We start from the raw sequence: 14,343 nt of genomic DNA, 5'->3' as shown, positions 1-14,343 counted from the left end.
TCATGAATTGTCGGATGACTCATTATTCAGATAAAGAAATCTTTTTTTTTTTTTTGCGGGTATTAAATACTTGTCTATTAAATACTATAGTATCAACTATTGTTATTTTCCTTTTATACCCTTTTTTTAGTTGACGGGTTGAAGCAAAAAGGAAACTTTGAATATTTTTTTCTATTTTCTTTGATATCTATATGTACATGCCCTTATGTATCTGTAAAAAAGGGGAAAACTTCTTATTTTTATTTAATTCAATACAATATTTAAATAAAATTATAGGAAACTGTAAATGAGAGTTTCTTTCTCTAGGCAGGAACGCAATATATTTCCTATGAAATATATAGAAACAAGAAGATTCAATAAGAGATATCGACGGAATTCCTAATAAAAAAATATGAAATAAAAAAATCTACTGTTTAAATTTAATCTCTATCGAATTTGAATATCAGAATAGTGGATATAGTCATGATTCGATGGGTTAGGTCCACTTACTTTTTCTTTTTTATTTGTCGATTTCTAATCTATCGAAAAATCGAAAAAAAAAAAAAGAATATATATTTAGCGATTCAAGAGACGACGTATCATTATTCATTAGTATTATAAGATAAAAATGTTCAATTTTATTTTTTAAATTACTCGCTAACTTTATTATTAGTTATTATTCGAATGAAATTAACAAAATTAGAAATGAAATTATACACTTTCGAATAAAATTTTGACTATTAGAAAGTAAAGAACGTAAAAGCCCCTTATCGGATTTGAACCGATGACTTACGCCTTACCATGGCGTTACTCTACCACTGAGTTAAAAGGGCCATCTTGGTTTAATTCCTGACTGAGTCGATAGGTAAATAAAATCTATCTATATATATATATTAAATATATATACAATAGACGCATAGTGGTTAGTAGCTCATTTCGGAACTAGAAACGATAATTTGAATTTACTTCAATTTTACTTAACGGGGTATTTTTTGCTTTTTTAATGTTGGATTTGATAAATATTCATGCAATTAATTATTTTATTTGAAATTGCCCACCGCATAGAAATAAAACGAAATTCATTTTATTTATACATGTACTCAGCAAGTTGACCTAGACCTAAGATATTTTATCTTGACATGTGATGAAGAGATATGGATTATCCTCTGAACAATAATTTTCTAAAAAAAAAAAAAGCAAATTTTGATAACTTAACTTATAAACTCACCTTTCTTCCCTAATTAGAAGATGGATTCTGGCTTACTTTCTTGGATTAGTGTTAGACAGGGATACTACTATTTCTTAACAATGAGATGAGGCAATCTATGAAGGAAAGTAAAAAAAATGAAACTTAACCTTATTTTTTTTAATGTTAGATCAATCACTTATTGAAAAGATTCCGTACTAGACGCTTTTTAGATTTTTTTTTTATTTAATATAATATTTCCACTTCAAATAAAAAAAAGAAAATATATAGATTTTTTATAGAATTATGATTAGAATATGAATACAAATGTAAAATAAAAAAAATGATATAGAATTCTATAGAAAAAAAGAAAAAACCTTATAAGCTGGTCATACCATTTGGTTATATTGACAATTTTAAAAAACTGATCATACTATGATCATAGTATGATGGCGGTTGAGCAAGTATGCCCCCATCGTCTAGTGGTTCAGGACATCTCTCTTTCAAGGAGGCAGCGGGGATTCGACTTCCGCTGGGGGTAGGGTACTACGAAAGGAAGTTGATCATGGATTATCCATAAAGTTAGAATAGATTCTTCCTGGGTCGATGCCAGAGCGGTTAATGGGGACGGACTGTAAATTCGTTGGCAATATGCCTACGCTGGTTCAAATCCAGCTCGGCCCAATAATTCGCTGTCTACATAACCCTTTTTGTTTTGCATAAATGACAGAGAAGGGTAAGAAAAAAAAGGTCAAATTTCAGGGTATAGTTCGACTTTACTTTTTTCTTTATTTCTTGTGTTTAGTTTTTTTTTGTTTTCATAAAAAATTCCGAAATGAATAGAGTCGGGAAAATAATCTATTTTTTTGTAAAAAATAGATTATCAATCGATTTGATAATAATGCAAGGATTACCCAGTAATCCGTCTTGCTCTCACTAAAGTGATATCCATATAGATATCAATATATCACTTGTTACTTTCGTTGTTACAAAACAAAAATTTGAATTTTAAATTGAAATGATTAAAATGAAATCGTAAGAAGGAATATGTAAGCTACCCACTTGATTTCCATGGGATTGTAGTTCAATTGGTCAGAGCACCGCCCTGTCAAGGCGGAAGCTGCGGGTTCGAGCCCCGTCAGTTCCGGCGGATTCAATACATCAACTCCCCTTTTTGTTTCTGGGCAAGGGGATGAAAATGGTTTCATTTATCTTTTTGTTTTCTTTTTTTTTTCATAAAGCAAAAGAAAGGGTCGATTATTTTAACTAGGGTAGAGAGACATATGTAAATTAATTATAATTATTGAGAACACTCAACACTTCAAGAAAGAGATACTGTATGGAGTTTCCGCTTTTTGTCAACCGCTCTCCCATTAATTCGTGTAGGAAAATGGAATAGGGTAGCGTATAATACATTTGTCAAGAGTACCTATATATACTTTTCTTTCTGTGAAGTCAAGGAATTTTAAATAGTTCGAATCCAACCAAGGAAAGAGGTTTTTTAAAAAATAAAGAGAAAACGCGTCTTCCCTAATGAATATGCTCTTTAAAAAGATTAGAGGCGATGTCGAATAAAAAACTCGTAAGACAAATTAACTCGTTAATTTTTTTGAATATTTTCGTTTTTTTACTGGGACTCGTCTTTGTCACAATCCCTTTTTTTGTTTTCCAAAAAGATGATAAACCCTTTCAATTTTTTTGATTTCAAATTGAACTTCGTACTTGTTTTCTCTATATTGATTTCTATTGTTTATTTAAGGTTCTTTAGAAACTCTTTTTGTTCGAAGTCGAAAAAGTTTTTTATGATACTTCATCAGATGATTGTACAAGGAAAATAAACAACTAGGTTTTAGAAAGGAAAGCCGGGAAAAAGAATTATAAATAACTTTTTTTTTATTGGATCAGGAATCTCATTATGTATTCGGTGTGGATAAAAGATCTTCCTATGTTATACTATTAAATTCTTGACGATGAATCGATTTTATAGCTCTGATATTGTTATTCATGATATTTCTTTCATTCGATATCATCGAAATCTAATTAATCTGAGTGAGTTTACAAGCGAAAGATTTCTCATCTCTATGGGATTAAATCCCGAGATATTCCAAAGAAAAATAATAATAATAATAAACGATTAAATTATGGAAGTAAATATTCTTGCATTTATTGCTACTGCACTCTTCATTCTCGTTCCTACTGCTTTTTTGCTTATAATTTACGTAAAAACCGTTAGTCAAAATGATTAATTTGAATAAAATTTTACTATCAATGACAATAAAAAAAAGATTTCAATTTCTCGTCTTAAATGAAAGGAATGCATTAAATTCAGTAGTATCCTAAGGGGCCCGCTAGTATGAGTATGGTAGAAAGATATCTCTTTCTACCATACTAGCCATTATGGTTATTTTAATGTATAAAGATACAAGTGAAATATCTTAATATAAAGAAATCCACCTATATCTCTCTTTTTCTTTATAAACGTCAATATAAATGAAATAAAATATGAAATGTATGTACATACTTTCTCAATTTCATTTGTTTGTTTGATTCATTTAATACGGATAATCCCAATTCGATGGAAGCTTCTTCAGATTTCGAAAGGGGTTACCCCATGAATGGTTAACCGTGTAAACCCTGATATAAAAATATAAAATGAGTCAATAAAACATACATCCAATTTCTAAAAAAAAGTATTAAAAAAAATTGCCGAACGGTCTAGAAAACGAAAACAGTTGATACAGGTTGATAGAGTTTGATTATTACCGCAATTAGAAGTATTTCTAGAGTCCACTTCTTCCCCACACTACGAGAGAGAGGGAAAATGTAAAAACTACCATTAAAGCAGCCCATGCGAGACTTACTATATCCATGTGAATTCTGCCCCCTATTTCTATGAATATGAAGAAACTATTCCATTATTGTTCACTAATAATAGTGAAATCACTGGTGCAGAGTCAAAAAAAGGGAGAGGTATTTGGTCACCATTGACGAACTACTCCAAAAATCCACTTATCTTATCTTATAATGAGTTATTCTTAATTATAGAATTTCTAGTAGAATCGACAAGATGTAAACACAAGCAAACGGACATTTTTCGAAGTATCCAAGGAATCTGACTCACATGTAGAAAGAAGAAGACTTTTTCTTTCTTTTATGATTTTTTATTTTTGGAAGTAAAATGAAAGGCAATTCTTAATCTAATCTAATATTTATTGAATGTCTGAGTATTCCGAGACTTTCATGAGTCTAGATCCAAAGTATCTTAGGTCCTTTCCAAAATTATTAATTAAATTCCCTCTCTGGATATCCAATCTAATTGAAAACTCAGTAAATGGAACTAAATTAGTAGTGGCAAGTAAAGATTTACAGATTGCCCTCCACTACTTGAAGTTTTCCTTGAATCTGATAGGCAAAACTTTAGGTTAGATAATAGAACCTCGAGAGCCGGGGGCTTAGAATAACGAAAAGAAAGTATCAAGAGTCTTTTCCTACGTTTGATATTTAAAGTCTGTTGTTGAGTGAGGCGGCACCCGGATTTGAACTGGGGAAAAAGGATTTGCAGTCCCCCGCCTTACCACTCGGCCATGCCGCCAAAACGATAGAAACTAGATTCCAATTTTCTTTTTTTTTTTCAACTCCGAAAAAAAAATATATATAGATTTTCAGTCACAAAATATAGAATCTAGTACAAACCAGAACCATTAACTATTGACTGTAAATTCATTACCTTTTTTGAATTAAAATTAAAATCTACTTTTTTTTATTTCTAATAATATTAAGAAAATCATTAGAAATACATTTATAACTCATCTATATTAAGTTTTTTTCAATTAAAAAGAAATCTTCTTCAATTTCAATTATAACAGTAATTATGAGTATATGTAAACCCCAGAATCAGAACATACGTTACGTTGTGTTATAGAGCTAGCTCTATAATGGGGTATTTTATCTCTCTAGGGATGCTTTTGAGGAGTAATTCTCAATAAATTTTTATATTTCAATTTTTCCCTTGACTTGAAGAGAACATTTCCTTTTTGATAAAGCACAGCATGTGATGTCCCAAATAGAACTGTACCACAATAAAAGAAGAAAAAGAGACATATATATCTGTGCATTCTTTTTTATTTTAATAATAAAAAAATTAATAAATAAAAAAACACAAGTTTTCTTACCTACTTCAATTTTTTGATATTCTAACTATTCTATTCAAAATAGGGAAAAATCAATCTCTTTTCTGCAAATCTTTTTTTAAACAATGAAATACAAATACATGAAAAAGTAAAGTGGTTAAAAAAAAAGTTTTCTATTTATTATATGTTTATCTGCTCGAACAGATCCAATGATGAATAAATTTTTAATGGTATGCAATCGAATTGGAACATGTAATATCATAGGTGAAAATGAAATTACTTTTTTTCTAGTCTTTACAAAACTCCGTAAGTTCCAGTGGTATTTCTCAATTCTGTTCCAGCTGCGGTAGTGACCTAAAACTCCTATTCTCTTTACTTTGAGTAAGCAACAGATGGACCGCTTTTAGCTGCTAGTATACAGGAGCCGTTGTTTCGATTTTGAGTAAGCAACAGATGGACCGCTTTGCCTGTATTCTGTGTATTATGGTAAAGCTCCAAGAACCGTCGTACTACTTGTCCCGCAGATAATTTCTTGGAAGAATCACACAGCTCGGCAAAGGTCCTGAAGGTTCAAAGTTATATGCTATTAATAATGATTCGCAAATTGTAATGAAACGGGTTAAGGATGAAATAGAGAAGACATACTGTAAACTGAGTAGAACAGACTCCATGGCAGATGCTTCCTCCAATGCACTTACTGCTCCCGAAACTGCTGCTTGCCTATGTGATGAGACTTCCTGAAAGGAGAGGTTTGAAACACATGACTACTAATTCTCAGAGTCGCTAGATTGATCCAAAATACTGTACCTTTCCAAGCAATTGAATGGCTTTTGGGAGTCCACTCCATAAGATTCTCTGATCAGACCAAGTCCTGTGACTTGAAGGCAGCTTAAAAAGCTCAACTGAAGGAGCCACTGCTTTTGACAACGACTTGATACCATCTTTGGGATATATGGTCATGGATATAGGTGATGCAGGCTTGACCACATTTCTATTTCTTAACGCAGGGGTGTCGCAGGTAAGGTGATTTAATATAGGTGACTTGATACCATCTTTTGGAGATATGGTCATTGATATAGGTGATACAGGCTTGACCACATTCCTGTTTCTTAAAGCAGGGGTGTTACAGTTAAGGTGCTTTGATGGGGACTCACTCTTTGACAGATTCTTATCAGGCAAGATCTTCAAAAACAAACATAGAAGAAATCTATGGAATCAAGAAAGATTCACTAACATTGTAACAACTTATAGAGAACAAGAAACCCTAAAAAACTCAAAACACAGCTTCCAAAATCCAAATGCAATAACATGGATCAAACAGAGCGATTCACCGAGCAAGAAGCAACAACTTAAAGAACAAGAAACCTAAAAACCACTCAAACAGAACGATTCACAGAAGAAGATGGAAGATGTACCAGTTTAGGTTTGAGACGTGGGGAAGAAAGAAGCAAAGCGGCGTCACGGCGGTGAGTCACAGGAGGAGGAGGCTGATCCCAACAACTCCTTCTCGCGGAATCCAAACTCATCCTCCTCATCTCAACAAGATTCTTCTTCTTCGTCTTCGTCGTCGTGGGCGAAACAGAGGTCTGGGTAAAAGGAAGAAGCAAATCGCTAGAAAAAAGATCACTAGGGTTTCCAACGCAGAGCCTCCGCTTCGGCACTGGTTTCAATCCACGGATTACAGGAACAGGGCATCCTTTCTCAATGTGTAAACCGCCGAGGATGTACACAAACTGCCCTAGCTGGATTTCATCGGAGCGTATGAGATCAGCGTCGTCTCCGGCAGAAACGGCGACGTAAGCGGCGTGGAGAGAGTCAGAGACTTTGACGAAGAATGCTTCGCTACGCCATTGGTCGTCAGAGAGACAAGGAACGATTTCTATGACTTGTAGGAGTGGTGAGCGGTGTGAGGAGGAGAGTAACGGCGGTGAAGAAAGTGAGTTACCGGCGGCGAGATTGAGAAGGTTGGAGAGAACTCCGGGAGTAAGACACGCCATGGTTCGGTTATAAAACAGAAGCATCTTTTGGGGGAAGGAAGGAAGGAAGGAAGAAGAGTAGTTGTGAATCTCAAAGAGATGTGTCTTGGGGAATGTGAAGAGTTCGTCGTTTACTGTGTCGGGAAAAGTAAACAGTTTTTGTCAGAATGCTAAAAAGCTCTCTCCCTATCTTCGAGATTTGATGGGCAAGAGTAAGCTTTTGTTGGTTGCAGGTGTAAAGCACGAGCCTTTTTGTCTTTTTTTGTTTGTTTCCTTTGTAAAATTCCTAATTGCAAAATTGTCAGGGCATTTGTTAGCTAGCCTAGTTCCAATCCAACTATTTGGAATGAGACAAAAACATATTCTCTACAGATAAGTTTTCTTCTTTTTGTAGTTATTAATAGGGCTTCTTCATGCAACTTTTTCCCAACTGGGCCGACTACTGGTTGTGTCCTTCTTGTCGAGTTTCGGCCGAGTTAAGGACCGAACTGCTGAATTGTTCCAAGGTGACTCGCTTCGAAATCTAAAAACCGGTTAAAATCGGTCCACAAAATTTAAGTTCACCATTTTGTTTAGTTAGGGACCCTAACTTAGGGTTTGCACACACCAAAAAAAAAGTTGTCTTCTTTCTCTATTTTGTTATGTTTTTCCAAATTTATAATGGAAACTCAAAAGTCTATGTTGTATCGTATTATGATGGGCCAACTCAAACTCAAAGGAACCTTTTTGTAAGAATGTTTTCATGAAAGGCTTGTTTAATACACCTTCTAGTAGAGAACACAAGTGAAGTGTCCAATCATATTTACTTACTTGTGTTTGTGTGTTGTTGACACTCCAACTAGTCCATCAGGTCTTACTCGAACCAACCATCCTTCCATTAGTTTATGAATTTGCTTTGATTGTTGTACCTTTGTTGTTGGTATATCTTTTCAACAACTCTTTTGCTACCTTTATCACCATTACCTAAAACGTATGGTTAGATTGGCGACATGGATTTTTATCAATTAATATTTGGATTGTGTATGAGGGGCGGATCTACAGTGGTTATTGGGTGGGGCACGTGCCCCATTCTAAGTTTTTAAAATTATCAATGATATAAAGTGTTCTCCTAGTTCATTTGGTATTAGGGTACCCCATGCACCATTTGTAAACGAGTTCGATTCTCCTCAGAATTTTTTGGTTGTATTCTTTTTTTTTTTTTTTTCTTTTTCCATAGCCATTGTTCCCTTATTAAGTGGTCTACCATATGTTTTTAATTATTCTTTCTGATTGGTTTAATAGTGTTTCGGTCTTATTTATTTTTTTACTACCTTATACTTATTAACAAAATTTAAATATTCCTTTCCTACTACTAAATATATTTATATTTACATTAAAAAGTATTTGCAAAATTAGTATACAATATATTTTTTGTAGTTTATCTAATATATTTAGAGGATAAACTTGTGTGAATAATATATGTTTAAATATAATTTTTATTTTAAATATATCTAATATGCAATTATATATACATTTAGAAATCATATAAAAATAAAATTTTAATTATTAAAAATGGAAAGTTATATTTAATATTTGTGTTATGTAATTTTAATATTAATAATAATAAAATTGATAGATACAATCTAAAAAATTTAAAGTTTCAGTGAACTATCAACTATAATAAAGTTTTATAGAATAAGTTCAATGAAACTATATTCAACTCGATTACATTGTACTTCTAGCATCTATCCAAATTCACATTGAACTAACTATAAATTTTTTAATACCACTGAATCTATTAAATTCATCCCAAAATATGAAGATTAATAAATATATGGATCACACTTGTAAATTGTAATCATTTCTTAGTTTATTTATAAAGCAAGTAATACTCCAAACACTCACAGTCACCGACCTCTTACGTTATAATTCGAAAGTGAAAATAGACCTATAACTACCCCTTCTAATTAAGATCTATATAGTTGTCTCCTCTGAAAAAAAAAAAAGAATATTAGATTCACTCTTTTGTATGATCAACGATGGGAAGTGAAGTGATAAGCCCGACCAAGCCACGGTTTGATCTAAGCATGTCGAAAAGAACTAGAAAACCATGGTCTAGTCTCATCAACGATATGCATCACCTTGATTTATCCACCCAAAGCTCACAACCAAAACCGGACAAAGAGCAAGAGAAAATCGAAAACAAAGAAATTGATCGTCAGAGTTTGAACAACCTGATGAGATGCGAGGAGAAATCGAATGAAGAAACTAATGTTAACAACAAGAACTCTCTAAGTCAACATTTCGGGGATGACGAGGGGATCAAGCAGACGATGCAATTGGTGGTGAAGAAAGAGAAGCTAGGTGGTGTGAAATTCAAAGGTATGGTGGGTCGTTATGTTAAGGTCTGGAGCGGTTTGATAAAGGCCAAACGTGACCGCAAAACGCCGGTCTTACGGTTCAAAACTTGATTTCCATCGTATACGTTTCATGTACGTGATCACGTCTATATACCTACATTGGATATGTTACGTTCGTATTATTGATGTGTACCGTCGTATATTTTTGGATTTTTTTTTTGTTTTTTTTATACAAAATCTCCCTACATAAATTTGTAAGTGCATCAGAGCTCTATCTGTGACACGATGCTATGGAGAGTCCCAGAGGTCTGATTAGCTGACGTGGCATGGAATGCTGAGGTGGAGGAAGATTGTTGGACAAGATGACGAGCCATGGAATTTGGAAAGAAGAAGCAATCATGATATACTCGAAGATATTGAGAGTATATCTCGATGGGAGAATAAGGAAGTAATATTCTTGGGGATCAAAAATATTTCCTTATCGATAGGATGCATAAAGATTTATGTTAGAAATTGGGTGTGCAAGTATAAATAGACGAGGGCTAGCCGCAAAAAGAGGTAGCACTCGCGGGGATAAAAGTTGTGAGATTTGTAACCTTCAAGCAATCATAAAAAGGCTTAGAAGGGGAGTGTGCTCGTTTCTCTTAAATCTACACAGGATGTTGTGTTAGATAGATAGGAGAGTGAACTTTGCTTCAAGTCTTGTAAGAAACGTGAGTTTTTGTATAAGATTGAATAAGAAGCGTTTGCTTGGCGCAGTTCCAAGTGGGTTTATTGCTTGTGTGTATCTCTATACCCTTACAATTGGTATCAAAGCGGACACCTGATAAAAGTTCTGATATCCTTTTGTAACAGGTGAGATCTTGCAACATGGATACGGAGAAATCACTGGGGTTCGTTGTGTCACCAAAACTACTGAATTTCAACTCTGAGAGTTTTGGGTACTGGAAAGTCATGGTAAAGCAGACCATTTTGAGTATTGATGTGGAAGCTTGGATTGCAGTGGAGGATGGCTGGTCATCACCTATGGTCAAGGATGAGAAAGGTAATTTTGTTCCCAAGCAGAAGACGAGATGGACAGCTAAGGAAAAAGCAAAATCAAAATATAATTCCCAAGCATTATTAGTAATCTTCAATGCTCTGCCAATGGAGATTTTCATTCTAGTACAGGGGTGTGTGTCTGCCAAGGAAGCATGGAACTGTCTGGTAATCTTGTTTGAAGGCACAAGCAGTGTTAGGCGCACCAGATTGGATAATCTTGCATCTGAATATGAGAGACTTCACATGACTGAAAATGAATCTGTTGTCAGCTACAGCAGTAGATTGAATGAAATCACACAAAAGGCTGTAGTTTTGCGAAAACGATACAGCGATGAGTCAATGGTGAAAAAGTTTCTTGGGAGTTTGTCTGATAAGCTTCAACTGCACATGTCTGCTGTAGTCAAGTCTCTAAACTTAGAGGAGGTTAAGTTTAATCAGTTAATAGAGATTATGCAGGCCGTTGTCATACCTCAGGGAAGAAATGAAGATATCAAGGAGGACGAGGTCTGGTCAGAAGAAGAGAATGTAATCAGGACAGATAATCTCGACTGTCAAATGGCATATACAACCAAAAGAGCAGAGGGTGATCAGGCTAAGTGGTACTTCGATAGTGGATGCTCTAGGCATATGACAGGTGCTCTTGAAATTCTATCACATGTAGAGACTGTCAATGAAGGGAGAGTTACTTTTGGAGATGGAGGAGAAGGATTAATCCGAGTAAAGGGTACAACTGGTGGTGTCTCTCAACCACATCTAAAGGATGTTATCTTAGTTGATGGTTTGAAGGCAAACCTGATAAGCGTCAGTCAGCTGTGTGATGAAGGTCTGGATGTCACTTTTACCAAGAAGGGGTGCGAGGTAGTTGATCAGCAAGGATCTGTTCGGTTCAGAGGAAGGAGATCTAGTAACAACTGTTACATGTGGGAATCGGCAATGCAGTGCGTCAACACAACCACTGGGTTGAACACTGATATGTGGCATCTGGAACTTGGTTGTATGAACACACACACAACGATGAGGCTTGCTAATCAAGAAGCTGCACATGGGACTTCTGAGCTGAAGGATGACCCACACTTCATATGTGGTCCTTGCAACAAGAGTGCAAAGTATTTTATCCTAACTATTCGGAGTAATCATGAAGGAGAATTACAGAATGACAGGTCTAATCAATTTTGTGGTCGTTAAGGTCTTATTCGTCAATACTCTGTCCCAAGAACATCAGAGCAGAATAAGGGTGTAGAGTGGGAGGACAGAGCACTGCAGGAGATAGCACGAGCTGTGTTGCATGAAAATAAGGTTCGTCATCGGTTCTGGGGTGAAGCTATATCCTGGTACATCATCAACCGAGAGTATGTTCAATCAGGAATTAACAAGACTTCCTGTGAGGTGTGGAAAGGGAAGTCTCCTACAGTGAGCTACTTTCATGTGTTTGAATGTCTTTACTACTTTCTGGATGACAAGGACCTGGTAACAAATGATGAGAAGCAGGAGCAAGAACCTGCAAGCCATGGTGACTCGGTCAGCCCCATGTATTCATTGAATGTTCTTTCCTCATCTTCTCAGATTCATCGGAATCACTCCCCTAATGGTGTTATCGTTGTGATTCAGGGGGGTAGAGTTGCCAGAGGAAAGAAGATTGTTTTTGCTTACCTGACTGGTAAGAGTCAGAAGGCTGCTGTTTCTGACACTATTTCTCAGGACTCTGTTTTTGTTCAATTTGTCTGTTTCGTTTCAATTATTGAGCCAAAGAATCCCAAGGAGGCACTTCATGAAGAATTCTGGATTGCTGCAATGCAAGATGAATTGGGGCAATTGGAGCGGAGTAATGTGTGGAAGCTCACTAAACCTCGTGCTGATGTAGTGGCAACAAAGTGGATTCTCAAGAATAAGAATGATGCCAGTGAATGTATTGTGGAAAACAAAGATCAGTTTTTTTTGTTGAGCAACCAAAAGGCTTTGAGAACTCACAACATTCTGAGCATGAGTATCAGCTGAAGAAAGCCGTGTATGGTCTCGAGGAGGCACTGAGAACGTGGTATGAGAGGTTGACTACGTATCTTCTGGATCAAGGATACACTCGCGGGAGTGTAGACAAAACATTGTTTGTTCTTAACAGTGACACCGTGCTGATGTTAGTTCAGATCTATGTCGATGACATCGTCTTTAGGTTCACTGGTCAACCAGTGGTAAAACAGTTTGTGGAAAGTATGTCATAGGAGTTTGAGATGAGTATGGTGGGAGAGCTAAAATACCTTCTGGGATTGCAAGTTGAACAATCACCTGATGAGATTTTCGTGTTTCAAAGCACCTATGCCAAAGGATGGGTACAACAGTTTGGATTAGGGAGAGGTAAAGGAGCAAAGATTCCTATGGGCGACAACCTGATATCTTGGCACAACAAGACGCAAAGTAGTGTCTCCCTTTCAACCGCTGAGGCTGAATCCCTGTTCCAAAAATCAGCCGATTTGACCGATTCCACGTCGTGTAATCGCTAGGCAGCAAGGGGCCGCCGCGATTATACTCAAATCGGAATAAAAATCGGACCAAAAAAAAAATTTCATTTTTGAGTTGATTTTGCACTTAAATATGATGTTAAATGTGTAGATCTACTATTTCTATGTTATAACCAGATAAAAAGATGATGAAATCTCTAAAAATTGAGTTTTAAAAAATCGGCAGCCATAAATTAGGGAGTCGAACTGTCAAATATTAACAAGCCTTCAACCAATCGAGCTGTCAAATATTTCTGAAATATCTCGGTACAACTTATATATAACTATAAACATTAGATATTTTATTATATATCATATATAATAATAAAAACCCTTAAAACTAGTCTCCGATTAATCCCCGATTTATATCCGATTTTCCGATTAATCGCTAGGCAGTCCCTCACCGCCCGACTAGCGCCTAGCGATTTTTAAAACAGGAGGGTGAATGCATTACTTTAGGCATCTGTTGCACACAGCCCTGGTGGATGCGACACATGTCATTTGAATATGATATGGATTCTGACACTCTGTTAATTCGTTGTATTAATTTGAGTGCAATAAACATGTCTAAGAATCTTGTTCAACATTCGAGAGCTAAACACATTGATATTAGACACCATTCTGTTCGTAAACTAGTTGAGGTGAAACTGATCGAGGTTGACCATATGAGCATGTCTTCTCAGTTGGCTGATTGGTATACTAAGCTTTTGGTGCCTATGAACTCTAACCTTCTACTCTGAGTTGTGTTGATCTAAGACAAGAACGTGCGCTAGGATAGATCATGAAAATCCTGGAATATATAGAAGATCAACGCTCTAAAAATAGCTGTGGGAAATAGCTGCATGTCATGCCGGTCTGTCCATCCTGTTAAATGTTGTCATGATTTAAGGAAGTCAAAGAGCTGTGAAGAGACATGCACATATATTCTCAGGATCAATGCCCTGTTGAATGATCAGCCTATAATAATTGATTGACAAAATCAAGTGATGTCACTGAAGTTCAAGGCGGTGAAAACCAGCTATCAAAAGGCTGAGTGGAATAACACAAAAAAAAATGTGCTCTTCAAAGAGATGATCTCCAGCTGCCTTAACATGTTGGGGTAGATTGTAGACTGGAGGCATGTTAGTGTGAAAGACTACCCACATGCAACAGTTCTCTGATCTTCGACAATTCAAGAGGTTGTGATAATTCCTAGCAAAG

General features: G+C 35.5%; 3 protein-coding genes, 1 long non-coding RNA gene and 3 other non-coding genes across 9 annotated transcripts; 3 read left to right on the top strand and 4 right to left on the bottom strand.

Moving 5' to 3' along the window:
- Positions 1–740: 740 nt before the first annotated feature.
- On the bottom strand, positions 741–812 carry TRNAT-GGU (transfer RNA threonine (anticodon GGU)). Its single transcript has one exon. It is a non-coding gene; the product is annotated as a tRNA-Thr (tRNA).
- A 421-nt stretch (positions 813–1,233) lies between these two features.
- On the top strand, positions 1,234–1,942 carry LOC147943523 (uncharacterized). The gene is made up of 3 exons (XM_087449781.1): positions 1,234–1,314; positions 1,356–1,380; positions 1,611–1,942. Exons 1-3 carry the CDS (start codon positions 1,293–1,295, stop codon positions 1,705–1,707), a joined length of 144 nt encoding a protein of 47 aa, XP_087305907.1. The 5' UTR covers positions 1,234–1,292; the 3' UTR covers positions 1,708–1,942.
- A 296-nt stretch (positions 1,943–2,238) lies between these two features.
- Positions 2,239–2,312, top strand: TRNAD-GUC (transfer RNA aspartic acid (anticodon GUC)). Its single transcript has one exon. It is a non-coding gene; the product is annotated as a tRNA-Asp (tRNA).
- Positions 2,313–3,942: 1,630 nt separating this feature from the next.
- LOC147943520 (uncharacterized) lies at positions 3,943–4,781 on the bottom strand. The gene is made up of 2 exons (XR_015556637.1): positions 4,658–4,781; positions 3,943–4,567 (listed from the first exon to the last, which is right to left on the bottom strand). It is a non-coding gene; the product is annotated as an uncharacterized LOC147943520 (long non-coding RNA).
- On the bottom strand, positions 4,687–4,757 carry TRNAC-GCA (transfer RNA cysteine (anticodon GCA)). The gene has a single exon. It is a non-coding gene; the product is annotated as a tRNA-Cys (tRNA).
- A 668-nt stretch (positions 4,782–5,449) lies between the features above and the next one.
- On the bottom strand, positions 5,450–7,479 carry LOC104786420 (protein CORTICAL MICROTUBULE DISORDERING 7-like). Its single transcript, XM_010511835.2, has 4 exons — positions 6,711–7,479; positions 6,103–6,477; positions 5,941–6,032; positions 5,450–5,857 (listed from the first exon to the last, which is right to left on the bottom strand). The coding sequence occupies exons 1-4, from the start codon at positions 7,314–7,316 to the stop codon at positions 5,668–5,670; spliced, it is 1,263 nt and encodes a 420-aa protein (XP_010510137.2). The 5' UTR covers positions 7,317–7,479; the 3' UTR covers positions 5,450–5,667.
- Positions 7,480–9,206: 1,727 nt separating this feature from the next.
- LOC104786419 (uncharacterized) lies at positions 9,207–13,323 on the top strand. Of its 3 annotated transcripts, none has more exons than XM_010511834.2 (2): positions 9,207–9,742; positions 9,878–13,323. In XM_010511834.2, the coding sequence occupies exon 2, from the start codon at positions 10,481–10,483 to the stop codon at positions 11,834–11,836; it is 1,356 nt and encodes a 451-aa protein (XP_010510136.2). In that variant the 5' UTR covers positions 9,207–9,742; positions 9,878–10,480; the 3' UTR covers positions 11,837–13,323. The 3 variants fall into 3 exon arrangements, with proteins under 3 accessions (XP_010510136.2, XP_010510135.2, XP_087305903.1); XM_010511833.2 differs by having other exon boundaries at positions 9,244–9,742; positions 9,870–10,384; XM_087449777.1 differs by having other exon boundaries at positions 9,244–9,742; positions 9,878–9,996.
- The last annotated feature ends 1,020 nt before the right edge of the window (positions 13,324–14,343 follow it).

The sequence above is a fragment of the Camelina sativa genome, chromosome 5, assembly GCF_030686135.1.
Source record: "Camelina sativa cultivar CO46 ecotype springtype chromosome 5, ASM3068613v1".
Classification (NCBI taxonomy): domain Eukaryota; kingdom Viridiplantae; phylum Streptophyta; class Magnoliopsida; order Brassicales; family Brassicaceae; genus Camelina; species Camelina sativa.
This window is presented reverse-complemented; position numbering and strand designations above follow the sequence as displayed.